Below are 27,267 nucleotides of genomic sequence, written 5' to 3'. Positions count from 1 at the left end.
ATGGGAGTCCTTGTTGTCCCAATGAAATTGCTTAAGTCACCAAGAAAACCACTAAAAATAAAAGCATTTAATGTGGTGTTTTCACATAACACACAGAAAGGCAACAGTCTGCAACAGTACTGACATAGCATATATAAATAAGGACAAAGATTAAAAATACTTTGGAAATGATAGACTCTGGGAACAGTTAGCGGCTGCTCTGGGAAGAGGCATCCTTATGAGTCACTGCACAGGGCAGACAAACAAGACACATCCAAGCATGACTAAAACTCTCTCGTGCCTGGGAGACAGCACAAATGCATTGGGACAGCCACAGCCGAGGTCCGAGGGGCAGAATCTGTCAGCCACCACCACCCACAGCACGGCGAGCCCAGCACCACAGACTCAAGCCCAGGGCACTGAACCCCTCCCAGGACTGGGGACAGCACCCACCCCCTTGGCAGGTAAGGCACCTGACACATGCAGAAGGCCTGGCCAATGCCCCATAGGTAACTTTTCTTCGAGCTGAACAAATCTCAGCTGTGCCAGAAGCCAGAGCCCCTGAGCTAGAGCCATCAGTAAGGGGGGGACAGAGGAGAGTTACTTTTGTCTCATCTATATGGGAGCAGTGTACTTAGTTTTAGGCACAAGACTGCCTTGCCAAGCAGTCACCCATGCAGAGAGATATGAGATATGCCAAGTAGGGACAATGGGGAGAGGAGTAGTGAACAAATGCTTCACCCAACAATTGCCCCAATGCAAGTAAGAGCAGAGATAGCAGGAGCAGACCCGGCTCTCCCTGTGCTGCCACTTGACCTTTGTCTGTGCCTCATCTCTGCTCAAAGGCAAAGCTGAGATTCCCAAGTCTCTGCTAACAGCAGGCTGCAGGGACAGGGCAGAAGTGCAGTCAGAAAAACATGGTGCCCTTTGGAGAAAAGCACACAGACGGCTTCAGCCTCTGGAGGGAATGATTACAGACACATCCAAAATGCACATACTACTACCACAGCAAACAGCCTCTGCCCTTCCTCACAGCATCATCATCAGTCTGGTCCCTGAAGAACCACAGCATTTCTTTGCTGTGACAGAGGCTCCTAACACCAGCAACTCCCAACTCACACATCTACAGTCCTTTACCCCCTATATTTTCAAGGCTCCAACTTGGGGTCAGACTGGGGACAACCATCCCTGATAAAGTACCGAAAACCACCCTTTGTACCGAGCAGCACAAGGATTTGTATCTTGGAAAAAAAAAAATCACAATTTAAAAAAGCGACAAATTCCATCTAAGTTGCACAGTGCTCCAATGCCCTGTTCTGACAGCTCCAGCCAATCAGGCTGAACCCCCTGTTCAAATCCCAATATTCACACCTCCTGCCACCAGTTGTTTCAGAAAGCTGTCAAGAGCAGAGCTCTAACTCCTGCTGGCTGCTGGTCTTAAAGATTAGAAGACAAATATAATTGGATTCCAGAGATTATTTACTTTGTTGAGAAGTGTTTAGATGGTCGCCCAGCTGATTAAATTTTCATTTCACAATAGCAACCCTGTGTGTATCCTACCTCAGAGTGCTTGTAGACAGGTTCTTGGCAAGACTGGCTTACTGGAGCACTTGGCTTAACGAGACTGCTGACATTGGCCAGCTGTGATTGGGGTTTATCCTGTATCTAGAAGGTTTCATCTCATTTCTGCAGCTCCGACCAAAGAGCTGAACTCAGCTTCAGCCCTTTGCCCCAGCTTAGTGATTAATCAGCCAGTTGCTTTACCAGCCATCCAGATATCTTGAGCCAAAGCCTTTGGCACTATTTGCAGCAGATCACAAATGGATGGAGCCCTCTCTCACCTCTCACACTGTTTTTCACACACAGCCACAAGACTCTGCCTGCCCCAGGCACCTTAACTTCCAAAGACTAGGCTGTTCTGCCCCAGACAGCCTTTTCCAGCCTCCTGCTCTCCTCAGCTTAAGCCTCCCTGGGGTGAACACAAAGCCAAGACACTCCTTGGTCAGAACTGTGACACTGAAACATGAAGGCAGTGAGCAAAGGCTGCCTCCAGCTCAAGCTAAAATAGAGGGATGAGTTTACTGGGGAAGCTGCTTTTCCCTGGCCCTACTAGAAAAGATGGCATCCAGAGCCTCTCCTTACAAGCCCATCCCATGCTCTGTACCATTTGTGCACTTCAGCCCTTTGGAAACAGCAGAGCGAAATGGAGCCAAGAAGAAGCAGAGAAGGGCATGCCTCCAGAGGAGGACTGGAAGCTTGGGTGTCAGGATGTGGGTAAGGGTTACAGCCCATCATTCTCACTGCTAACAGGGGAAAAGGAAGCAAAAACAAGCCAACATGTTAAAAACTCGGAGCAGAAAAGCAAAAAAATACAGCCTAGCAACATTACAAGAAAGCTGGGAGTGCACACAGGGCCCTGCAATGAACAGGGCTCTCCTTGTAAGCAAGCACTCCAGCTCTTCCCAGAGTCAGCAGGTCAGACATGCTGCACAAGTTTTGGTTAGGTAGTGGTTTGCCCCATAGTAGAATGAAATATAATTTATATACAGAAAGAAACAAATCCCTGCAATCCTTGCAAAGGTCCAGTTTCAGGAGCGCTGCTGTGTTGGTGAGGGTTGCCGTGAGCCTGCAGCACTCCCCTCTCAGTGCAGCACATTTTCTATTCACAGCTTGCGAGGCTGGGCAATCCCCACCCATGCGTTGGCGCGAGGCGATTCAGAGGGAGGATGAATCCTTGGAAAGCAGGCGGGCTCGCATGCGTCTGCAGGATCCCTGGAGCAGAGAATGAGTGCAGTCGAATGCTTGAGACACACAACACCATGCAAAAAAAGGCTGACATTCTCCCCATCGAAGACCCTTCCCTGGTGTCAGCCTCCCACACCTTTTGTTAAAGCTCTAGGTGAGGCAGTGAGCAGAGAGGAACAAACGCAGCCGCTGGTCTTGGGCTGCACCAACCTCTCGTCCCACTGCCACCCTGACAGGCTGTTAGCACTACGCTGTGCTGCCAGCTTCCCTCTGCTTCCTGCAACATCCAGCCTGCCAACTCACAGGCAGAAGGGCTGTAAGACCCTTCAGGGTGTGGCTTCCAGCACGTCACCTGCCTGCAGCTCAGCATGGAGCAGACTGCGAGCTGGGACACCACAGCTGTCACAGAGCCTTGAGTGTGTGCTGTCACCTCAGCAGGTTTCAGCACACCAAGTTCCCTGCAGGAAGAGGAATGGGGGGTAAGGGGGAGTGTCTCACCTCTTTCTGGCCTTCCAAAGACTTCAGCTTCGCCTGGGACATATGAGCGGGTGAGCCACATTTCTGCAACTGGACAAGAGAGGGCAATAGGAGTAGAGAGCTCGGTGAATGAACTGGCATCCACAGCCTTCCCTTGGAGCAGCCTGTACCACCAAAGAGCATCTATCACCCAAATCCACTCTTGGTGTGTCTGAGCCAAGGGACAACCCTACTGCACACAGGCAGCAGGCTTTTTACAATCTGTGGAGGAGGATGAGAGAGAGGGAAGGGGGCATAAGACAATGCCCCAGGGCAGGACACAGCCAGAGAGACAAGACTGGAGTAGAGGCTCAGCGCTGTCATTGCTGCTCTGATGCTGCCCTTGCCATCTGCTCTGCTCTCCTCAGAGCAGCTTCTCAGGACCTTATTTTATCATACAGAAGAAACTTGGAACCCTTCTCTTGGGCAGAGAACAGCTCCCCAGGGATTGCTAAAGTTGCACTCAAACTCCCCTCACACTTCCCCACCAGCAGCTTCAGTGCTGGGAGCAGCTCTTACCAGTTGGACGTTCTCTTTGCTGACCCGCACAGGCTCTGGTGTGGAATCCCTGCTCTTCCTCTCCAGGATAACTGGAGTTCCCAAAACTTTCCGCTGTTGTAAGAAGAAAGGGCTGTTGGCTAGTGCTTAGAGTGCAAAGTAAAAAAGAAAGGGAAGGAGCAGGATGCGTTGCTCGTAAGCAGTTGAATGCTGGGAAAGAAAAAAAGGAAGCCAAGCTGGGACAAAGATTGCAAAGCAGAACCACCTGAAATACCACACCACTAGGCTGAGCCTGCCTGATTGTAAAGGGTTTGGGAGCTGACCCGAGGCCTGGCCAGGAGCCCAGCCTGTCAAAAGCAGGTACATGCTGCTGTAGGGCAGCCCATAATGTGCTAAAACCCGTACTAACATGCTAGACTTCATGACTAGCTCCCTGTCAATCCTCATCTCATCTCAGGAAGCAATCAATTCTCCAGAAAGTTGCATAGATCCTACAGTCATGTGTTTCAAGTTAATTACACTTTACACTAACAAGGCTTATTGTCACTCTGATGCCTTTTCTACCCCAGTGGATCTGTGATTTTTGGCAGGCAATGCTTTGAGGACTCCCTACCCTTTGAGGGTCTCATTCAAGGCAGGGCAAGGCAGAAGCAAAAAGCAACATCAGAAATTCACAGCAGAGAGCAAGGGTCAGAGGCTGTTTTCACCTTAATGAGGCCGCTGAAGGAGCGCGAGCGGGTGCGTCGTGGTGCTGGGGATGTGGGCACATCAGAGCCAGGAGTCAGAGCAGTTGGATGCTTATTAAACTAAGAGGAAACATGAGGGCAGTATGTTAGCACAGTTATAGCTGTCCCTTACTGCTGCGTGCTGTTCTACCTGCTGTCCCAGAATTCAGTTTCTCTCCTTCACCCCCTAAAATGGAGGAGTAGCTCAGAACTGCAGAAGGAAGAAAGCAGAGGAAGGCCACACATTCCACCCAGGATTACAGGGAGTTTGGGTGCAAAGGTGCTTTGTGCTGGCTACCAGATTAACCCAAAGTGGCAGATGTTGGGAGCAGAAAGAAGACTGGGAAGCAGCTGGAGGCTGGCAGCCACGACTGGTGCTGACCATATTGACCAGTCTGTCTGGTGCAGCAAGTTATCTGAGACCAAGAGGAGACCAGTTTGTCCACTCTGCAGGCAACAGGGGAAGAAACTTTTCCCTTCCTGAGGAAGATCAACAAGGCCATGAGCAGGACTGGGAAACTGCTGGCTAGCAAGTTCTTAGCTTGAAAAACAGAGCTTAGAAGTGCTGCTTGGTACAGCAACATCCAGGACACCTTCTCCTGTCTTCTTACAGCTTTGCCCCTTACACAGCCCAGAATCCACTTTCCCCAGCCTGCCCAGGATTAGGAGCAGCTCTCAGGAGGGCCCTGTCTTTAGCCCTGTGCCCAGGATTATGCTGACAAGCACACCCAAAGATATCTTTCTTCCCCATATTACCTGCCGGATAAGCTTCTTCTTCTTTGCAGAGTCAGGCATATTGTGGACGTGGAGGAAGAGCTCCTTCAGTGCCTCCTCTGTGCGCTGCTGGGTCTCCTCCTGATGGCAAGAGTCCAGCCGGCTTCGCTTCTGAGACTTGAGGGGCTGCAGCTCCTTGGAGCCAGAAGACGTCAGCAAATCCAGGTCGTCCTGGGAAAGTGGAGACAGGAGTCGCTTGCCATGCTTTAATCCCAACGAGCCACCCATCTGAGCCAGGCTAGGACAGTCTCATGAGCTGCCTCAGCCCCAGTGAAAGCACAGGACTGTGTTTTCCCTACCCCTCTGCAGCAGCACTGCATCAGCAGGCCCCGTGCCAGGAAGAGGTGACAGCAATACAAAGGTGACCCCATTGCTTCTTCCCTCCCCTCCCAGATGCGAGCTGCAGAAGCCATTCCAGGCTTGAGAAGGGTCAGTGCAGCTCCTTGCCATGTATCTTCCTTCTTCTGCAGCTATATGAGGCAGGGAAGCATTTTTTGTCAAGACACAAATGTTGTCCCAGTGGCAGCAAGTAGCCTTTATCTCAGCACTTCTGCCAAGCATCCTGGCCCTGGCAGCAGGCATGTCCGTCTGTTTGGAAGGAGCAGCCCTGTGAAGGAGCAGGTGCTGCATGTACCGGGCACAGGGAGCAGGTTTGCTGCTAAACAGGGGCTTGTAGCTTGCTTTCCCTGTGCTTTTGATTAACAGATGCTTCAACTCTGTCCAATTTCCCTAATGCAGCCGCCTGCACTACCACACCATATGCTTCTCATGCTCCTGCCCTCTGACAGATCCTCTTTCATGACTTGGTTGGTTTTCAGCTTGTATCACTCACAAAGATCCCTTCACAGCATCACAGCCTCTGCCCTTTCACAGTGGGCAGATGCTGCATTTTCTGGCCTTACCTTTGATGTGTGGGCTCTGGACCCCAGATAGTGTAGCCTGGCACACTCCCGGATGTACACTGGAGCCTGTGACGATGAGCAGAGAACAGGCCAAATGTTTGTTTAACATCTTTGGTCTTGGGGAAACAGTGACTCCAGCAAGAGTTGCTTTTCAACCATACAACACAAGCCACTTGTATCAAAACTCAGTCATTCTGGGCAAACAAAGCCATGGAATTTCATGTCGTCCCCCACTGCCCCTGTTCACAATATCCTTTACAGGCAGACATTCAGCATAAGTAGAACTCAGAGTAGGGAAAAGTTCCTATGGAACCCTGCTCTAAGTAATTGCCCCAGTTCTGAGCTAGCCAAATGGGGCCCAGACAAAGAAGGTAGAAAGGAAACTCTCCACAGGAGGACTCTGCAGTGAGCAGATGCCTCCAGTGACCAGGAAGGCCCTGAGAAGTCAAGAGACTGTTTGTTGTAGAAACATTTCCTTGGAGGAACAGTTGAAAGCCCCACTCTTCTGAGTGTCCTACCCAGCACCCTCAGAGCTGGACAGTGCCTGTAACAGCAATGGGCTGATGACCATTTGCAGAGAAATTCCCAGCAAAACAACCCACTACATCAGGTATTCTGCTCTTGGCAGCACTCAGGCAGGACAAATCCCTTCCATTTCCTTATCCTGCCAGAACCCAAGTGCAGCCCAGGGTGTACCTGCCCTCAGGAGCCAGGTTTCCTGCCGGGCAGCAGGTGCTGGTGTCCAGCAGAGGGGAGTGTTACACTGCACCGTGCTGCTGACCTGCCCTGGCAAAGCCATCTCCAGGGCTGCCTGCCCAGCAAAGACCTCCTCTCTAGTCACTACAGGAACGATTTCTTCTAGCAAGTCTCCTTCTCCTACCGCAGAAGAGAGCCTACAGAATATATACTCAACATGTGGGATGTGTCTGGACAAGGGGCATTCAGTCTCCTGGTGATGGAGGCAGGAGAGCAAGATGCCAAGCACACTCACCTTGAAGAGTTTCTGAGAATGTTTGATCATGAAGGTCACTCCATTGTTTAGCTTTGTGATATTTTCCTGAAGGTCATTTGCTGTCACCTGGCAAGGGGACACAGCCATCCATTAGAAGGGGAGGAGGAGGGGTCTCTTCTGGGACACAGACACACACAGTGCCACAGCAGGAGATCTACTTTTGAGATGACAGGCAGGCAGGCCTTATAGCACACCAAGAGCAGAGCTCACTGAGCCAAAGCTGCTCTGAGAGGAGAATCAGATAACTCTGTGGTGAAACAGTTCACCAGCAGCATAAGAAACCTTGAAGAGAGATCTGCAAGGTTTTCCTGGAGCTGACATTCTAAGAAGAAGCATGACAATGCTATGTTTTCAATTTTACTGAAAAATAGGATGCATAATTTGCAAATGAGACCCATGGCAGGTCTGGGCTGAACACTGGGGCTGAGTCCTGCCAGGAGGCTCCCACCTCTCCATCACAGCCTCCAACCCTCACATCATTGTGTCAGTATTTAACCTTCTCAAATCTTTGTTTTTCCCCTGCCAAGCCTTCTCTTTTTACCTTGCAATATCCCACCCACAGACACTGAGGCATTGCTCACATTTCTGGGCCATAGGATGTGGGGTGCAAACATGAGGGCAAGGTTGTGGGCAGACATCTTGTTCTTATCCTGCTTCTTGGCGGTCTGGTAGAGCAAGTCCAGCAGCAGTTTGAGCAGACTGCGGTTGGGAGCGGGAAGGATCAAAAACAGCAGTTGGAGGGCTTCAATCTGGCGCTCTTTGTCTGGAGTGCTGGTCTTATTCCCCTTCTCATCAAACAGCGTCAAGTCTGCCAAATCACAAGGCAGAACGTGAAGGACATACATTACCTTCCCTCAGAGCAGTCTGTTGCAAGTGCTTATCCTTTCCTCTTCATACACAGATTTCTTACAAACCCCTGCACAGTCCTTGGCCTTCCATCTCTCTTCCCCTCAGCTCCCAAGCTCCTCACTTGATGTGTTAATCTATGCTACTCCTCCCACAGAACAACAGAGCTGCTAAGAGCTGTGATTGCTTGAAGGTAAGATGGAGGAAGTTCACATAAGGTAGTTCAATAACAGTTATTAAATACATAGAAACCACAACTTGCTCAGAACCCCGGACACAAAACAGATGGAGACCCAGGTTATCACTGGGATTTACCAACGTGGTATCTGAGAGAATAATGGTCTAGACAGACTTGGTCTGATTTGTTAATCAGCTCCAGTCTTTCCATCACCAGGCTGAGGTGGCAGGAAGACTCCTTCTAACACTGCCTTTGAGGAATACACTTCACTGCCTAATGTGCTTTCTAGGAGGCCAATTCCAGTTCTTCTGCCCATCACTGCTCTTGCTGCCCACTCACCTGCAATTTTGAGGTGGGCGTGGAAGTGCTTGTGTGTCAGCAGCGGCTCTGGTAGTTCACCCAGGAACACCTTAAGTAGAGTGGCCACATCATTGGAATGAAACTCCCCAGAGTCCAGGTCAATATCAGTACCACTGTTCAGAGCATCCTTTAGGATCTGTTGCCTGATGCTGTTGCCTGGCACTCGAAACAAGCCTTCTGCTCTCAGATCTGCTCAGCAGAGGGGAGAAAAAAGGACACTGAATAATCAGAGGCTGATTTCCCACCTTCTTACTAAAGCAGTTCCCTCTACTTTCCAGAGCTTGACAGCAAACCACAGTGAACTGCATTCAGAGACATGACTTCAACTCTCTCCCATCAGTACAGAAAGTCTTTGTACAGAGGGAAATAGACCAACATATCTGCTAGGCAATTCTGAGGAACAGTTGCGCAGTGCAGTCCCAAACTCCTGCTGCTGGAGAGCTCAGAGCTTGTCACTCTGTTTGCACTAGAGACCTGAGGTGGGCCAGACAGGTACCCATTGGGATGGGAAGACAGCAAACAGAGCCACTTACTTTTGTGCAGGTACTCGATTAACTGGGAAACCTGTGCAATGCCTTCTTCTGTCAGCGGTGAGCCAAACACCACCCCCTTCTCTGCAGAACAGAAGATAATGTGTTTAGGCAGCTCAGAACCCAGCAGCCACTGAATTAATGCTCCCCAAAGAACAGGATTTCCACATGCAAAGAGCAGTGTCCCAAAATGCTAAGGGTGAAGATCACAAGCACCCTCACAGATGTGATATTACAGACACTCCAAAATAAGTCACTTCATCTCACCATGCTGTACTCACATGGGCTTCATCATCCTTGCTTCTTACCTCACTTTAATTACAGCTTTTATCAGCTAAAGCAAATATTCTTTAGCCCTTAAAGAAAAAACAACACCAGAACAGATGCTTCAGTTTAAAATGGCATAGAATCTGCAAGCCCAGATGTTATGAAAAGAGCAAAGTGGGAAAGGCAGATGTAAGAGCCTGGACAGCCCTGGTGCCTGCCACACTGGCACACTCTACACCATGAAAGAAATGTCCATATTAATCCTCACTGTGGCTTGACATGAAGTGGAGCAGAAAGAAAAGTTGCAGCTATGAGTTTATGAGAGAGGCAAATAAGCACTACTGGGGAGAGCAGACATAATCTGACTGGCTCACACTAGCTTCCTTTTCAGGCATGGGTAAAACATGGAATTTCCTCATCCCAGTGACTCTCTCTTCCATGTCAGTTGCCCCGGTCTGAGTAAAGTATGAAAGCTGAACAAGGCAGAAGGAGAGTAACAAAGCGATAAGCCGGGCTCCTCTCTTGGAGTCTGTTCCCATTTCATGGGATTGAGATTGGCCATGAGCTGCAGCTCCCAAACTCCAGTAAATAACACAGGTTATAGTTCCAGAAGATGGAAGCAACTGGCTGAAAGGAAGGAGATCCCTGCAGGGAAGGAAACATTAGATGAGAGATCCATTTAACTGAAGGGCATTTGTTGAACCAATGTAGAATACTCTTCTTGTCCACAAATGAACTTCCCAGGTGAGACAGTGATTATCCAGAAGGACAGTGGTTTCTAATAAATGCAACCTTGCTAGTGAATGGATTTTTCTGCCAAACACACACAACCAGTATGATCTGTCCCTTAGAAAGTGGAGACAACTCCCAGAGACTTCAGTGGCAGCAACCAGAACTCTGGGCACCACACTTCTCCCCTCAGACATGTATAAGTTTGGACTGGAGACAAGATACCGGACAGACTGTACCACAACATGCTGACAGGGACTGAGACCTGGAACAGGTACAGAGCTGGTTTGTCCTGCCCTTGTACTTAGGCTTCAAAGAGACAACAGATATAAGAATATTCCTCCCTTCTCCATGACCAGACTGCCAGGACCATGGGTCACTTCTGAGGGCAGGCTGGACATCTGCACCATTTGCCCTGAAGGTTTCTCTCCTTACTGCTATAGCTGATAGCCCAGCAATCCAAGCAATGCATTGGCTGGTTTGATAAAAGTTATCTCCCCCACAAGCTTTCTCTTGCTTTTTTTCTTCCACTCTCAAATCTCATTTTGATTTTACTTGCTTTTGGTCTCTTGTACTACAGATTTTACTGCTCTGTGGTGTTGATGCTCACAGCATGTGAGAGAGACCTGGTTAACCCTGTGCACTTCTCTAGCAGCCATCCTGTGTAACTAAATTTATTCCTCCTGATGAATGTTCTGCTTTCTTCCAGGACTTCTGAAATACATGGTAAGCCACCAGGAACTCCAGCCTCCTGTTAAATCAAGAACTTTCTGACCTCACTCTGATAAAGCGCATGCTTCAGTCTTGCAAGAGAAAGGAGGGCAATGAGAGCTCTTGATCCACATGAAAGATCTGAAAGGTTTGAGTGCAAAGGGAGAGAATGATCAGCAAAAGATTCTTGTCCTTGAAGAAAACTAAATTCATTAGACATTCAACAGATAGAATCAACAGTGGCCAGGAATAGAAGAGGAAAATACATCTTCTTGAGACATGCAGGGCCTGACAAATTTGATTTAGTTTTGAAGTCAGAAGATGGTACCTGAATGAGAATTTGATTCTCAAAGAAACTTGAAAGACGTGTCTGGAGAATGGATGCTGCATTACAAAGGATTAGATGTTATTGTACCATTGCTTCTGAAACTAAGCAGCAGCATGAGATCGAGTTTCCTGATGCTTGAAGAAGCTGTAAGTATTTGCAGTTTGATCAGCTCTGAGCTCCATGGTCCTTGGCCTCTGGCTTTGAAGAAATAAAACTTGTTTATTCTAGCTGGTCTATAACATGAAGAAAAACAAATGATGGCTCCAAGATGAAACACACAGTACATGAAACTGATTTTCTCTGTAGGCACAAACTTATTTTTCTCAGAGTTTGGCCAAGGGGTTCACAGACAGTGCCTGTCAGTGCTGGGAGACACTGCTGTTGCAGCCTGGGAGTGCAGCCAGCAGACTTGGAAACGTCTGCTAGCTGTAGTGACACGGCCATGGAGACATCTGAGTGGGGGAAAGCAGAGCTCTTGGGGAAGAGAGTTAGCAGGAGACATCAGGTCTGATAAGAGCAGTGCTCCAACAGAGTACAGATAATTTAATAAAAAAAAGTGAAAAAGCGAAAAGCTCACCAGCCCCTGCTGGAAGGTTTTGAAAAGAACATGGGGGTTTCCATACACACTAGCAAAACACTTTCAATTTGGTTACTCACTCACTTCTATTTGTCAAGTGGCAAGTGCTTGAATTTAAGGTGTCCTGCTACTCTCTGGGATGAGGGAGAAGCAATAACAGGTATGAGCACAGTCTAACTGCAGTTTAGGGAAGGTCTTTTTTAGCAGAAAGACCTGTCATTATGGAGCAGCAAAATAAGTCACGGCAATAGTAAGTAATTCTCATCTAAGGAAGGACTTGATGTCTTTTATTTTCCTAGGGTGAGTGTATGTACCAGGATTCTTGATGGGTCAGACAGAAGTGGAGGGCTGAAACTGCCACCAGAAAATTCTGCCTGATCAGTGGGGCTGCAAAGCTTGTCCTTATGAAACATAGTGGAGGAATAGGCTTGGTAGGATCAGAAACACTTAGAGAAATTATGAAATGGTTGAAGATAGAAAAAAGCTGTAGTCAAACTATGCCATAGCAATAGCTCCTTTCTCTGAGATACTCACAATAGCAGAACTGCTCAAAGGAAGGGGAAGACTAATCAGAAGTGTTCATCCTCAGGCTGCCAACATCTGAAGGCAGCTCACAGCTTCTCTGCCAGCAGCCAGCCTGTCTAGCTGGGAAACCAGAGCTGAGGAGGAATGTGAGGGGCCCAGATGGAGGCTGCTTCTGTCTAGATGAGTGAGAAGGCTTAACTGAACTTATCAGGAGAACCAGACTTCCCTTGAGTGTGGGCAAAGGTGGGAGAAGACACACACACACCTAGAACACCCTTCTAGTTTCAACAAAACAGAGTGGTAAATACCAGCCATTGAAGAGGAAAGGATCTGAACACAACCACGCTCAAAATAAAACTTCTGTGAAGGGCCTGGGGCTAATGTTTCACAACCAAGACAGCTGAACTGGAGAGAAGATAAGAATAGTCAGTTTAGCAGAAGAAAATTCCGGTGGAATGCTTGTCTAAGACAGAAAGAGAGACATGTCACCTTCCTGAGTTGAAACTGGGCTTCATCAGTCAATCTGCAGAGCTTTCTCACTGACTCACTGGATTGGGATGTGGATCAGAGCAGCAATAGCACTTGGATGGAAGTTACTTACAGATTTCTGAGCTGCACAGTGGGCAGCTGACCACTGAAGCCAGCCTGACATACACCACAGTTATAATCCCAGAAGAAGGGTATTCTCAAAGTGCAGGGAATTTCCAGGATCAATTTTCTGGCCTGTTTTATTGCTTTCTGGAAGTGGCATCCCCAAAGATTATGAAAACATAGTATTAAGCATTCCACAGGTTCAAAACAACGGGCTGAAAGTTTTGTAAACTAAGTGTAACAAATGATGACTGCATCACTCTAAAGGTGGGCACCAGACTTCATGCCATCCATACTCACCCTTGCGCTTCAGAGACATCAGAGAACGAAAAAATCCAGAGGCTGTGCTGTTTGCCCCAGGCAGCTTTGGGTCCTCCTCTCCCATTAGCTGGGCCAGCTCTGTCCCAGGCAAATCAATGAGCCTGGTAATGTTGCTGACAACCAGCTCTGTGAACACCTCTGGTTTTTCATGGCGCAGCTTTTCCACAAAGAAGTCGGGATTGAAGATGATCGGCTGGCTGCGGAGGGAGGAGTCATTGCAGATGACAAAACTGCAGATGGCATCACTGAAAAAAGGGAAAGAGGAAAAAAAAAATACAGTAACTCCTCATCACTTTGGTTTTTACAGCCAGCTGGTCTGCCCTGAAGGAGACATCTGCTGATACAGGAGCTACCAGTCTACACCAACAGCACTGTCTGACTTGGGTGAGCAGCACAGCACAGTTACATTTCCCTATGGAGCAAAATAATTTCTGGACTTTGTAGAACACAGCCTAAGACTAGCACTCCATAGTGTGATGATGACATAGGCAACACCCAATGAAAACCGCATCTACATCTCTACTACTTGTTTCACTGTATCTACATCACACTAGCTTTGGCAGAGATCACACCCAATATTTTACATTAACTTATTACTTTATGTCATAACTAAGTTTAGTTTTATCTCCCTTCCTCCCCAGAAATTCACTCCCAGCAGCCCGAAAGTCTGAAAAACAATCTAAATTTTTTCATGGCCAGCTTACACTCATCAATTCCTATTGCCATTCTATCATACCTACCTTTCTATCAACAAATAGACAGTTCCCATGTCCTGGGACTTTGTTTGTAAGGTCATAAATGTGCAATAACACTGAATCCTCAGTTTTGCTGTGGGTGTAGTCAAATGCTCCCAGGTGACATGCTGCCAACCCTTTGGTTACTGCTGTCTGCCTGCTCTGCACTCTGAGTCTGAAGCAAGTGAGAACTCATTGTCATGAGCCATGCAAGGTCAGTCCTTGAGGAGCCCCTACTAACTTTTCACCTAGATTATCCCTTTTCAGCTTATCCAGTTCTTACCTTTCTGTCATCCCTTCATGCCCCTTATCTGACCTTCTTATTCTCTACTGACACCTCCTCCCTTCATTTCACAGCTTCTCATGTGGCGTGGGAAAAGGGATGCACCCGAGACCCTGCTCTGCTAGCGGGTACATAACCCTACCAGAGGATAGGTACATTTATCATGTTGAAAATCAAATCAAAGAGGTATCAAAGAGATATCTCATGTTAATCAGCACTCCTAATGCTCATACTTAACTTTTATCCCAATTTCCATCTACCTCTAGGTCTCCCATTACCTTCTTCCCACCACTGTTCCAAACATTTTCATGTTTCTTAAGTCAAGCCCACAGACTAGAGTTGCCCAGCTTGCTTCTCCCGCCACTCTTTTACTTAAAGGTGAGGATTAGTGTCATTAATCTCCAGTCATGAGCTACTGTCCTGATTTCATACTCAGCTATTAAGTGACAGCCTGGCTCTGGGAATGGGTGTGCCAGTTCTTCCAGGGCTCCGGGAGGAGGATGTCTACCCACTCAGATTGTACATATTGTGTATGTTCAGCCTGTGACATTCCCCAATCCTTTAATCATGCTTTGGCTCTTATATAATACTTTCCACTCTTTCTACATCCATCCTCAGTTGTGAGCTCTCACTGGACACCATTTTCCAAGGGCAGCTGCCAAGCTGCCAAGTTAATAGGGATGCTGTACTTATGAACCAGGGATCACGTCAGTCCCTGAGATGCAGATGCAGGGCACCAAGTGCTCTGCTGAACACCTCCAAGCTCATAAAGGCTTTCCCCACAAAACAGGCTTTTCTAGAGAAGACTGGAGCACTTTGATCTTCCTCTCCTCACTGCTGAAGGGTGGAGGCCATGCCATTGTGTTCAGACCATCCATACTGGTCTCTGGTCTCTGCTAACTGCTCAACACAGCTGCCACCGAAAGCGTCTGCAGCCCACTGAACCTCACATCCACTGGCTCACAAAACAGAACACTGCACTACTAGTTCAGAGACCTCAGCAGCTTCCTGTTCTGATGTAAACTGACAGTAGCTCACCAGGAGGACATCAGAGCACACACTGGCAAGTCACCTGAACTCCAGCCCACCTCCACACATTATCTGTGAACCCAAGAGTTATCTGAGCTACTGTACATTTTTGACCTGAAAGTCTACCTCCAGGATTTCCAGGATGCCTGATCAGAATAACAGAACAGAGCTGGGACTCAGGCTCCACAGGAAGAAAGATGCTTGCTGAAACAAGAGGACATGAGGCTCTCAGCAACTCTTGCATCGTGAGAATCCATACCAAACCCCCTCCCCTTTACACTGCTCTCCATGGATGCCAAAGACACCCTTCAAGAGGATGGAGAGGAAGAAGGTCTGCAAGGCAGACTGCAAGGCAATCTGCCAGGTCATCTAAAATTTTAGAAAGCCCTTAAAGGCTCCCAGCTGCCTGGCTCAGTGGCCTAGCAAGCACACTGCTGACTCCAAATGGGGGCCATATTTTGCTGAGCACCTCCCAGCCTGTTTTTCAGCAGTTTGTTATCTGCAATAAATCAAGACCAAAATGCAACAATTTGGTATCAGCTGCCAAAAAGCAATTGCCAATTGATCTGATCATATTCGCATTTCATTGCATAGGGCTACAATGCACAAACAAGTGCCAGCTCTGCCCATAATGTGGAGCAAGCCCTTTGCTTGAAACCCATGACAACTCATTCTGTGGCAATACAGATCCTGAGAAGGGTTAATAGCAAGTGTATAGGCCCAGTGACCCTGCCTGCAATGATCCGTGCACTGTTATTCACTCACTAGCAGTTTTGTTTCCCCACAGAGAAGATATGCAAATACTTTGAAGCAGTTACATCAAGCATCACAGATTATCTCTTCCCTCTGACAATTAGATATCTAGAGTCACAGAAAGAAAATTAAACAATTTCGTCAGCTAGCACTGATTGATATGACTTCTCTGCACTGCCTGTGTTAGAAGTCGCACAAAGTCCAACAACATTTAATGCAAAAATAAATAGAAAAACGTAAATTTCTTACATGAGTGCTGAGAGCTTTTGAAGAGGCATTAGGAAGCAGAGACAGGGAAAAGAACTTGCTCCTTGTTTCCAGCAACAAAAGAAACCTGCCTGTCCCAGCACAGCCTATGCAAATTCCACGCATGCTACGAGACACAAGGGCGCATTATTGGGTCTGAAAGGCCCCCTTGGCACACACTGGGCATCAGCCTTCACACAGGGACAAAACAGAAAAGAAAAGCTGGACAAATTGATTCATGTCTCTTGCCAAAGGCTGCGTAGCTGGAGTTTAACTGCAAATAATTCCTACATAGAAACCAGGGTTTTGAATTAGGACCAGCGTGGTATTAAGTGCTTTCCACCTGTATCCAAGAGGAATCCACAAACTAGTTCCAAGTCTACCCTGTGTTTACCATGAGTAAAGCCATGCAAACACATTCCCAACAGCATCCAAGCACAACTGATGTTACAGCACTGGCAGGACAACAGCCAAGTCCCTTAACTGCACAGTCCTGTGCCCAGAAACCTTGCTAGAAACACTCTCTGCTCCTGCCTTTCACACTTTCAGATCCTTTCAAAGACAAAGCACGTAGATCGGCCCCTCAGAGCTGGAAACAGCACCTGGCCATTGCTCCTTGCTGCCATTACTGTGCCACCTTGTGCCGTTCATCCACTTCAGGATTCCTGTTCCACGTTTCTCTGGATTCCCGTCCAGTTTCCCTGCCTGCTGCAGCTGGGACCAGCCTTGTATACGCTTATTGTGATATGGCACTTCAATGAGCTACTTAATTTTGAAAGGTCACTTTATTAGCAGCTCTTCCTTACACAGAAAATTTGCTTTTGTATCATTATTGCTAATCAAAATGGAAATGTGAAGCAAGCCCCTATTTCTGAGCAAAGATAAAGCCCCCACTGGCTTTACACACAATAACCCTGCCAATCCTCACTGCTGCACACACCATAACCTTCAGAAAGAGCCATGTGCCCCATCTGCTGTTTTCATGTTAAAAAAGAGAGATGGATGTACTCTACCTACACTCACAGTTTATATAACAGCAACAAAGGGGAGACAAACATGGATTCATGGAGTTTATTGCTTTTTTTTTTTCCTTGCTTGCAATTACAGTTATATTTTCTATATGCTGTGATCTTTTACGACACGTCAAAAGACAATAAAGTAAAGGAATAAATAGCTTCCTCTCCAGTCTCATGAATATAATCAAATCCCAATGAATAATAAAACCTTGTTCTAATAGGGTTGTGATTAAGACAGCAGATTAAAAAAACGGGTCCTATATTGTGCTGAGATTCTTGCCATTCTAGTATCCTTCAGAGGCAAAGCCTGTGATCCCAGCCAAGCCACAAAGAAAGCTGTCTGTCACACACAACGTTTTTGCTTCAGGCATGACAGCCCCATCATTTCATGGGGAGTGGATGGTGCAGGAGGTCAAAATCATGATGGATCAATTAATCCCTAAGGTAACTAGATCCAGGCCAGGGAAATCCTTGGAAACTAGGACAAAAATGAGACTTTAACTGCCAAAACCTGGTGATCAAACCTGCGGTGCAAGAGCTCTGCAAGCAGGCAGATCACTTCACGTGGCAGCGAGCTTGCATTCGGATAGGTGAGATGGAGCTGGTATAGTGGCTGTCATAGGTTTAATATTGTTCTAAGTCCTCACATGTGACAGAAGAAAGGTTCAAGAAACATGAAGTAGAGCATAAGGAGAACAGAAGGCAAGAAAGAAAGAAAATGAAGAGGTACTTTTGGGGCAAGGCATCAGCTGTGTTTGTCTAGCTGGGGAAGTGGATACACTGAAAGCTAAAGATTTCAGAGGAGCCTTATGTGTCTAATTCAGTGGGCAAAAATCCACCTCCAGTGCCATTTTGCACACTTCGTATGTCACCACCAAGGCCCTATGCTTCAGACACACCACAGCAGACAAGTTTTACCATCTAGGAGTAAAAGGATAAAGAGCTTGTGAAAATAAGGCAGATAATAGGAGAAAATCTCCCTGTATAATAACAAAATCTTTAGATTATAGGAACGAGCCATGCTGCTGCCAAATACTAAGAGCAGGGTGATAAGCAGGCAGTGCTGAAGAACACAAAACACGAACAATTCTCTGCCTGGCTAAGCACAAAGGGACATGGGACAGATGTGCACAGACTCGGATTTCCCCAGGGAGGAAGAAGTAGCATTGTCTCCTGTGTTGTGCCAGAGTAAGGAATCAATTAATGAGGATGTGTGAAGACAGTATTTTGAGAGCCAGATAGGAGCCATCCCAGATTTTGCAAAGAGATGAAAGAACCATAGTGGAATTATGTGGAATCATTTTAAGAACAAAAGGACTAGAAGACAAATTATTTTCTAGATTAAAAAAGAATTTTCAAAAAAGTAGTCTAATGGGAATGGACTGCAGAGACATTAGAAGAGATTTCACAGTTAAAGTTGCTTTAAGGGCTGTACTTCAGACTGACATTCTTGTAAGATGGTGTAACAAAGATCACATTCAGGCTTCACACTTGGCACCCTAACTCTCCATAGGATGACTGATAAGCCTCTGAAAAATGTCAAGAAAAACACACAGTAATTGCCCAGGGTTATACTCATAAGGTCTTCAGGGGCAGAGTCCTTTTGTGGTGAGTAGACAGTGCACACCACAGTAGGTGCCAATTCTTGCCTACTGTCTCTAGCCTTGACACAACTAAGCCTTATGAGATATCACTGCCTTTTTAATTTTTGCTTTGCTTTCTTCACATTTAAATGGCTTACACAGAGTGATTCAGCCTTTTGGCTATGAGAACCAGATAATAATATACAATTTAAACAGCAAGGAGCTGGCTAAGAAAGCTGTTGTTTTGTGATGGTGGCCTGTGCTCAATAACTTTGAACTAATGCAACTCCTGGCCACCTTTTGGAAACCAAGTATATTGGTTATCCATGTCACTGCTATCATCTATGAATTCAAATTCTGTGTCAGTAAAGGACTCAGAGTAGATCTTGCCAACACTGGCTACACATCTGTGACATGAACCTGGAGGAGATGGACCTATCTGAAAAGATAAAAGGGTTGGGAGGGGTGGGGGTCTGTGCTTTGGAAGAAAATGAAAATGCAATATATTACAAGCATCAAAGAAAACAGCAGTAGCAAGACAGCTTGATATATGTGAAACATCAAGAAATTTGCATTTCAGCATGAAATTTCTCAAGTTTGACCTGAGTGATTCTTTGTGATATTTTTAATAATAGCCACTGGAATATTTTAAAGTCAATCAAGCAGTACTTCAATCAGCCATCACAACATCAGAGCATCCAGATGCCTTCTAGTGCTAGGAGGGAAAGAACCAAGGGGTGCCTTAGAGAGAAGTGCACATTCCCTGCATTGCTCCTCATCAAGTCTCCTTCCCAGTGCCACCACCCCAGGTCCAGGTGCTCCCACACTCTGTGAGGGCTCAGCTGGCTACCCAAGACCCTGTAAAAAATGCAGAAAGGCAGCTAGCACCAGAAATGTAGTAATTTTACATTAAAGATCTGCAAGCTCATATGTCTGCCTTAAGATCAGATTAACACAGTCAAACAGTGTTAAATAGGAATGCTGCTCTGATTCCTATGACTGCCAATGCATTTGTGTCTATTTTAATATAAACTCCTACTGGGAGCAGCAATAGAAGAAGAGCCTTAGATCCAATCCTGATTTCACTGAAACCAGCACCAAAACTGAATCTTTTTAGATGGCAGCAGCTGCCTCTTCTCGTTACTGATCTGCTCACTTTTATCACTGTGGCATTGGGAACCTCGGTCACAGCTGGGGACTCCGCTGTGCTCCGTGCTGTACAAACAGAACAAAGGCAATACCCCGTCTTTAGAGGGCTGATAGCTAAATCTGAAATGAATGCTGGAGGGACAGAAAAGAGAAGGAATCCCAAGAGAAGAGGCAGCACTATCAGTCAGCATGACTGATAGAACTGAACTCTGCCAGCTTTTCTGCAGACACTATTAAAAAGGAGGGCGAGGAAGGACAGGAAATATAATCAGGTCACACTGCAGACATTTAGAAGAAATCCAGCTTTTGCGCAAGGGGTGACATGGGACTGAGCATAAAGGAGCTGGTTTGAAAGCTATCAGGCAGGGACATGGGGCTGAGGAGGGAAGAGCTGAGCTCCACGCACTGGCTGGGAGCTGCTGGGGAGGCAGAGACAAGCCAGCAGTGCCAGGGAGCTGGAGAAGCTTGGCAGTGCCACAGGGCACTGTGTGGCACACCCAGACCCTCACTGCAGGGTGGGACACGGCCTGAAGAAGCCCCACAGCCATTTCCCACCAAACATGTCTGCCATATCCCCAGTGTGCTGGTGGGTACTTTCCAGTTGCCAATGATAGCATTCCTTTGCTCTTCTCATTTTAAACTGTCTTTGTCCTCTTTATTTCCCCATGTTGAGTGTACTGGATGGAAGCCAGTAACAGGCATGGCCCAGTCCCACCATCTCTAGCAATCCAAAATTGCTGCATGCACCTCTGATCGTCACCCTTACTCTTGAAGGTGAGAGTCTTAGGGCATCCTTCAGGGGCAGGATGGAGTTCAGAGACCAGCAAAGACACACCATCTAGATGTTTCTCAGTCCAGTAGCTCCAAGCTAGTATCCCGGTCAGAGAAGAACTACCATCTATAAACAGCAACCCATAACAATCACGTTTACTTCTGACACAAAAAATCAAGCAATTACACCAAAATAACATAGCAAAGTTAACAACCTATTGTAGCAACCACTCTGGGATCTGAGAGCAACCCAGCATATCAAGACAGATGTTTCCCTCCAGTCCTCCCACAGGATGATACTTAAAATTGGTAGCACCAGCTGATGCCCAGAACACATTTGGGAATCCCATGCCACCATCAATCGGTAGACTTGAGCAAAGCACCACGATTTGAGTACAGTGTGCTGCAACACTCACAGGTTTGCTTGACTGCAATTGCTTTTTCTGTACTGAGAGGACACTGAGACCTGAGGACCCATAGCCAGTTCCTCACAGTACTGTTGGTGAGGTTTTGTAGTCATAGCCTGGCAAATGCAGAGGACAAAGGTATCCAGGACTCACAGCTCTTGCTTTTGTTCACTACTCTTCTGTAATTCCACAGCACTCCAGAGGTGCAGTGAACAAGCTGCATCCTTGCATCTGTGTTTTGTATCACAGTGGTGTTTGCAAAGGATGATAGCACATCAAATCCCTCCTCATCAGCAATCCTCTGCAGACACCACTGAGTATGTCAGAGGCCACATCCCTTGTTCCAGATGTGTAAACTTCTACGAGCTGGAATTGTGATGAGGAACACCTGGATACATGCCAGCATTTAAATAAGCTGCTGACATCTGGTCAGGGCTGCCGAGGCACACAGATAAACAGGCTGGGCCTGCCACAGAGCAGCACAGCATGCAGTACCAGAGAGGCAGAGATACACAAAGCAGCCCAATTAACTCACCAAACTGAGCAGTATGGGGGCCTAGGGCTTTTGAAGGGGATCTGGGTAGGCCAGGATGTCAAAAACTGGAATAGTGTACACAGATACCAGAATTCATATGACAATAACCTGTAGTGTCACTTTATGCAACTCTGGTGAGATACAGCTTCTCTTCACATCCTGCCTGACAGTTCTGGCTCAACTCTGTTTCACTGCAGAGCCCAGGGAACTGCAATATATTTATACATGCTCCAGGGGCCACTCAAGAGAATGCAGAGTGGCATGTGCGTGAGGAGAGCTCCAGGAACCCCCAAGAGCTTGTGAGGATGTTCCCTAAAATGCTCTCCAAGGCACAGCATGCTTGTCTCCTGCTATAAGACAGCTTGCAAGCAGGGCTGTAGGAATGCTGATATAGAAGTCCCAAACCATAAAGCTATGTTTCAACCTTGAGTATGAGCTCCAAAAAAACAAAAAGGAAAACTAATGCCATTTCCCCTGAGAAATTCCTGCCTCTGAAAATCAGAGCTGCCACAGTACTGTTCAAGAAGAAAGGATGTTTTGGCTGGAGTCCAAATTATTAGAGCTTTATAGGCCAAAAGCAAACACATTAAAAGTTGCTATAAGCCAGCTGGCAGGCAATTATTAAGCAGCTTATCACATTCCCTGCTATCTATAGTTTCTGAAAATAAAATTTATGAGGAAACTCTAGATGGCTTAATTGCAATTACCTAGTGTAGAGGTGAGAAAGGCCAGGAGTCAAGGAATGAGGGTTTTGCACTTTGGAGAAAAAGGCCCAATGTTCTTGACAGACACCACGGTAAGTGTAATGAATTACCAGGATGAGAGGCCAGGGACACACAAGACCTGTGAAGCTTTGAAAAACTTCAGCCTATTTATCCCAGCGAGCAGCCACATTTCCTCTCACTTCTCTGCCCATGCTGACTCCAAGCCCCCTGTGACTTGGGAACACAGGAACGCCACATGTCGGTCCCCAGGATCACAGTGCAGGTTTGGTGCCAGCCTGCACAGCAGCAGCACAGCAGGGCTGTGCCTGAACCCAGCAGAGCGTAGAGCAAGGAAAGGGCCTCGGCTCCCTGCTCCTGCTTCCAGCTGGAGGGCAAGTGGAAATGAGACCCTACAGAACGAGCTAGGTCCAAAACAACTGGCACATGTAAGGCCTCAGCTGTGACGAGGGGCCCAACCCAACACGCAGAGGGACAGTATTTCCAAGATGGACTTGACTTCAGTGCAACCATTTGGCATTAGCCAGCATTTCCATGCTGTCCCATCTCCTTCCCATCTGTTCATGTCACTTATTAAATCAACACACACTGAGGACTTTTGACCTTTAGGATGAGGCATTTGATTTCCCAGCAGCGTCTAGCACTCAGTGCTTCAGTTTCAGACTGAACTAAATGCCCAGGCACCTTTAAAGGAGTGATAACGAAGCTCTGTGACATTTTCATAGGCATGTAAATGTGCACACAGCAACAAGGCAGTGACCAGGCTGGCAAGGAGACCCAGACGCTGCTTTGGGCTATGTGGGAAGTAATGCTCCCCCTTCACGCAAACAGACAATAAACTGAAGTGTAGCAGAACAAGGATCCTGTTGTCAAAGCCCATCCCACCCTGGATGGGAACAGGACAGGGTGTTACATGCAAACATATAAAAATACTGCAAATACAACATGGCCTTGAGTTGGGTTCCGATGAATACCTCACAGGACTTGGACTGAGTATGGGGTCAAACACAAGTCTAGGTCTGAAAGATTCTCATGAGAGCTGTGGAAAAGGGAACGTGTGAGTAAGATTGTCCTCAGCTCCCAGGCTCTCTTCAGAGAAAAGTAGCCATGTGTTCAGACTTGGCTTTAACTCTGAAATCAACCATTTTTTCTGCCTGACCCTCAGCAAGTCACTTTGATTTTTTTGCCATCAAGTCATGTTTACAGTGAACATTTTCCTATTTCCAGTAAAACACAGATGGCAAGCGTGTCTCCTTTCATAACCTGTTTACGATGTGAGCTCTTGATGTCCAGTTGTGCAGTGCCACTCTATCAATCCATTTTAGCAAGATGCTTTATCGCTTTTTCCAGCTTCTTTCAGACCCATTCCTTTTTCTCTTCCACTCACCCCACCCCTGCCATATCAAATGGCCGACATGAGTGCCTGAAAAAACATTTAGGCACTGCTTGAGTCGGACATTAAATGCATTCATTAAACAGGCAGATGTTTCTCTTTTGAAATTGAGCACTCTGGCACAGTGCAATCATCATTGTGAGTTATGAAGAACCAAGCAGAGGTTAGAGAGACCACAAACAGAAGACAGAGACCCACACGAATAATCTTTTGTCATGTTCAGTAAACATTTGGTAAAGAGTTTAGGACTACCAGCTTTTAATTTCAGTCTTTAAGTCAGTATGCTATAATACTGTACACACAGCATGCAAGCTTTACTAGCTAACTTGCACTTCTCTCCAGATGAGAGGAAACGGGGGCAAAAGCACAAAAAAAAAAAAAAAGCAAGCTTTGTGGCCTGTGTGGTGATAGACCAGCAAAGCAAGAGATCGATTTTCTAGCGCTACCTGTGGGTGACAGGCAGTGCTGGAGGAAAACTTGTACTTCAGGCTTCGCATTAACATAATTGCTTTTGGAGGGTGGGGGATAAAGAGCGGGAGAATTCATCAAGGACAACTGCCAACATAGAAAAAAATAAATCTAGTCATTTAGGCTGATCCAGGCCATGTTAAAAATTCTTTATCCAAAAGGGCATTTTAAGTATCAGCTGTACTAAGCATATGCATCCCTTTACCAGGTCCAGCCTTTTAGGCTCTCTCTGCCAAATACGCTGCAATGAGCGCCATCTCCTCATCCCTCCTTGCAGGGCAATGCTCTGCCCCAGCCCAGGCACCACAGCAGTGCCCCCAGATAAGCAAGTGCCACCTTGGGCCCCACTCAGCAGTGAGCAGGATGGCACCACTGTGAATCAGGCTGAGTAAGAGGCATCAGCCCCCAACCGTATCTATTTATCCACAAGAATTACCATTCGAAGGATACTCAGTTTGCAGCAACGCACCACACATACAGGGGGAGAAAAAAAAGAGAGAGAGAAAAAAAAAAAGATACTGCAGCCTTTTAACACTCATCCGACACAGCACTGTTGTAGCGAGGTGCTCCTGCAGCCCTTGCTATTTCATTGCAGCAGGAACAGAATGGCGATGCACACAGAAGTATGAGCTAAAGGTGAATTACGTGAAGCTGACATCGCTTGTGTGTTTGGGAAGCCGGAATAACGCGGGTAGAGCAGACAAAGCAAAGGAGAAGGAGGGCTGAACGCGAAGCAAGTCGACATAGTGCCATCACCCTACCAAACCCCGCAACTGCCGAGCGCTCGGCGCCGGCTCTGCGCTGCGGGAGCAGCCCGGCGGGACCCGCAGCAGAGCCGCAGGCGGGCACGGCGCCGTGTCACCGCCCGGGAACGGCCCCTGCCCGGGGCGGGACCTGCCCCCGCAGAGGAGCGGGCGGCGCTTCCCCGCAATGCAGCACCGGGACGCTGCGGGCCGCGCTCCGCCGCACAGCCCGCGGGCACACGGGCACCGCGCGGACACGGCTCCTACCGCGGCCCCCGCGGGACTGCGCGGCGGCTCGGCCGAGCTCCGGAGCCGCCGCAACACTGAGTCCGACGGCTCCGTTAAGGTGCCGGGACACCGGCGGGCGGCGCGGCAGCTGGGACGGCGCGGCTCGCACGGGCAGCGCCGCAATGGGCGGGCAGGGGCGCACAGACCGGCGCCTGCCCACCGACTCGTAGAACGGCGGCGAGAGGCCAAGGGGAGCGCGCCGCCGGGACGGGGCGAGGGGGCGCCTGGGATCCCGCTCCTACCTGCCGCCGCCGGATGCCGGTGCTCCCGCCGCCATCTCATACCTGCCGCTCCGCCTGCCCATTGGCCCGCCGCACCTCCCCCTCGGCCCCGCCCCGCCCGCGCTGCGCCACGCCATTGGCCGCGACCGGCACCGCCCCGCCGCTATTGGCCGGTTCGAACGGGCAACGGCCGATCCGCGCCCACGCGGGGGCGGGTGTGGGGGAACGGCCGCCCGTGCGGCGCGCGGCCTGCTGGGAGTTGTAGGCAGCGGCGCAGGCCTTTGGCGCCTCGGCAGCAGAACGGGTGCCGCAACCCCGCCATGGCAGGACACTCACACCGTGCCCCGCCACTGCAGGAATCTCACACCGTACCCGCCATTGCAGGAAATGCACACCGTGCCCCGCCACTCCAGGACACTCACACCGTGCCTGGCGGAGCCCAGCCTGCGGGGCCGCACCGAATGCTCCAAGCACGAGTTACACCAGAAACTGCAATTCCCATCTCGGCTGGAGTGTTTGTTATCAGCGCTCTCCATCAAGGACAAACAGAGAGCACAGATACTGGAAGAGCAGTTTTATTCCCTTCTTTTCCCCTCTGTGGGTGAAAACACCCGCAGTGTTCACAGCCAGGGGCTCTGTGCCCCTCCACACTTGCTGCACCTGCAGTGCTCAGGTAGCAACTACAGAAAGACAACTTAGAAACAATTGAAAGTCTAGAGTGGAGTGCTGAGGGACTAGGAATTAATATTATTTTAATTGACTAGATTTCAGCTGGAGTGGTCCCTTGGCATTTTAAAACTCCACACTTAATTATCTCGCTGCCAATTGTTTCAGGTTAAAGACCAAAGCTCCTCCTGTCCCAGCAGGGTTTTCCCATCCCTGCACTATGTCTGTGAGGAATCCCAACTCTGAACAGGGGAACCCCGAAAGGACTGCAGCATGCTTCAAGGATGAGGTGGTCCATCTGGATGGTGGGTGGGCACAGCCCCATGGGGCATGTCTGATTTTAACCTTTGAGAATCAGGGTGGGCATTTAGCCAGCGCTGGGGGCAGCATGTTAGTCCTGCCAGGCTCTCCTCAAGCTGGTATCTGCAAGGGTCAAGAAGCCTTTGTGACAACGTCATGCACAAGTGTAGCTCAGTACTGGTACTGCTGAGTGAAGAAAAAGCCTTCTAGCCACCTCCCAGCTTGAAGCAAAAGCCAAGCATGTCTCCAGGTCCCCAGTTTGTGCCTCTCCAGGGGTAAAATAGTTGCAAAATAGTTGTGAAAGGTAACTGCAAGAGGCACAACCCACACCACCCCCTCACCTGCCCCATGTCACAGCCACATGCTCAGGCGCCTGAGGGCCCTCAAGACACAGCTCTTCTCCCTGCCACGGGCAGCTGCTGGTGTGGAGCAGGCTTGACACACAGTCAGCCTTCTCAGGCAGGATAACATCTTCTCACCAAGGGTTTCCATTGCATTACATGATTAATTAGCTGATTAACAAGATGTTGTTGCAGCAGAATCTGTTCTCTGGATTCCGGCTCAGGCGAACACCATCCTCTGTGCTAATAAAACTCTTCTGTTCCGTGCAGACATGTACTCACTTAAGCAACAACATGCAAATGAAGAACAATAGAGTGAGTAAGCTGGAGCTCCCAAATAAATTAGCTACAGCCTTCTCTAGGCCTCGTCTCCAAGGAGAGAAGGGAAAGCAGGAAGACAGATAGCTCTGCTGGGTCTAGAGCCTCAGGTTACAGGGGCTGGTGTCTCAGAAGGTGACTACTGCCTGTCTCCCCCTGTCCTGCTCTCAGGGGAGGGGAAGGCATC

At 48.2% G+C, this 27,267-nt stretch overlaps 1 protein-coding gene across 2 annotated transcripts; it reads right to left on the bottom strand.

Annotated features, from left to right (window-relative positions):
• Positions 1–47: 47 nt before the first annotated feature.
• Positions 48–25,555, bottom strand: ARHGAP19 (Rho GTPase activating protein 19). 2 transcript variants are annotated; one of them, XM_030276241.4, is made up of 12 exons: positions 25,477–25,555; positions 13,094–13,359; positions 9,069–9,149; positions 8,515–8,724; positions 7,733–7,959; positions 7,131–7,217; positions 6,140–6,205; positions 5,220–5,408; positions 4,446–4,544; positions 3,760–3,852; positions 3,223–3,291; positions 48–2,751 (listed from the first exon to the last, which is right to left on the bottom strand). In XM_030276241.4, exons 1-12 carry the CDS (start codon positions 25,536–25,538, stop codon positions 2,695–2,697), a joined length of 1,506 nt encoding a protein of 501 aa, XP_030132101.4. In that variant the 5' UTR covers positions 25,539–25,555; the 3' UTR covers positions 48–2,694. The 2 variants fall into 2 exon arrangements, with proteins under 2 accessions (XP_030132101.4, XP_030132102.3); XM_030276242.4 differs by lacking the exon at positions 25,477–25,555 and adding an exon at positions 16,163–16,278 and having other exon boundaries at positions 2,561–2,751.
• Positions 25,556–27,267: the final 1,712 nt, after the last annotated feature.

The sequence above is a fragment of the Taeniopygia guttata genome, chromosome 6 (genome assembly GCF_048771995.1).
Source record: "Taeniopygia guttata chromosome 6, bTaeGut7.mat, whole genome shotgun sequence".
In the NCBI taxonomy this organism is placed as follows: Eukaryota; Metazoa; Chordata; class Aves; order Passeriformes; family Estrildidae; genus Taeniopygia; species Taeniopygia guttata.
This window is presented reverse-complemented; position numbering and strand designations above follow the sequence as displayed.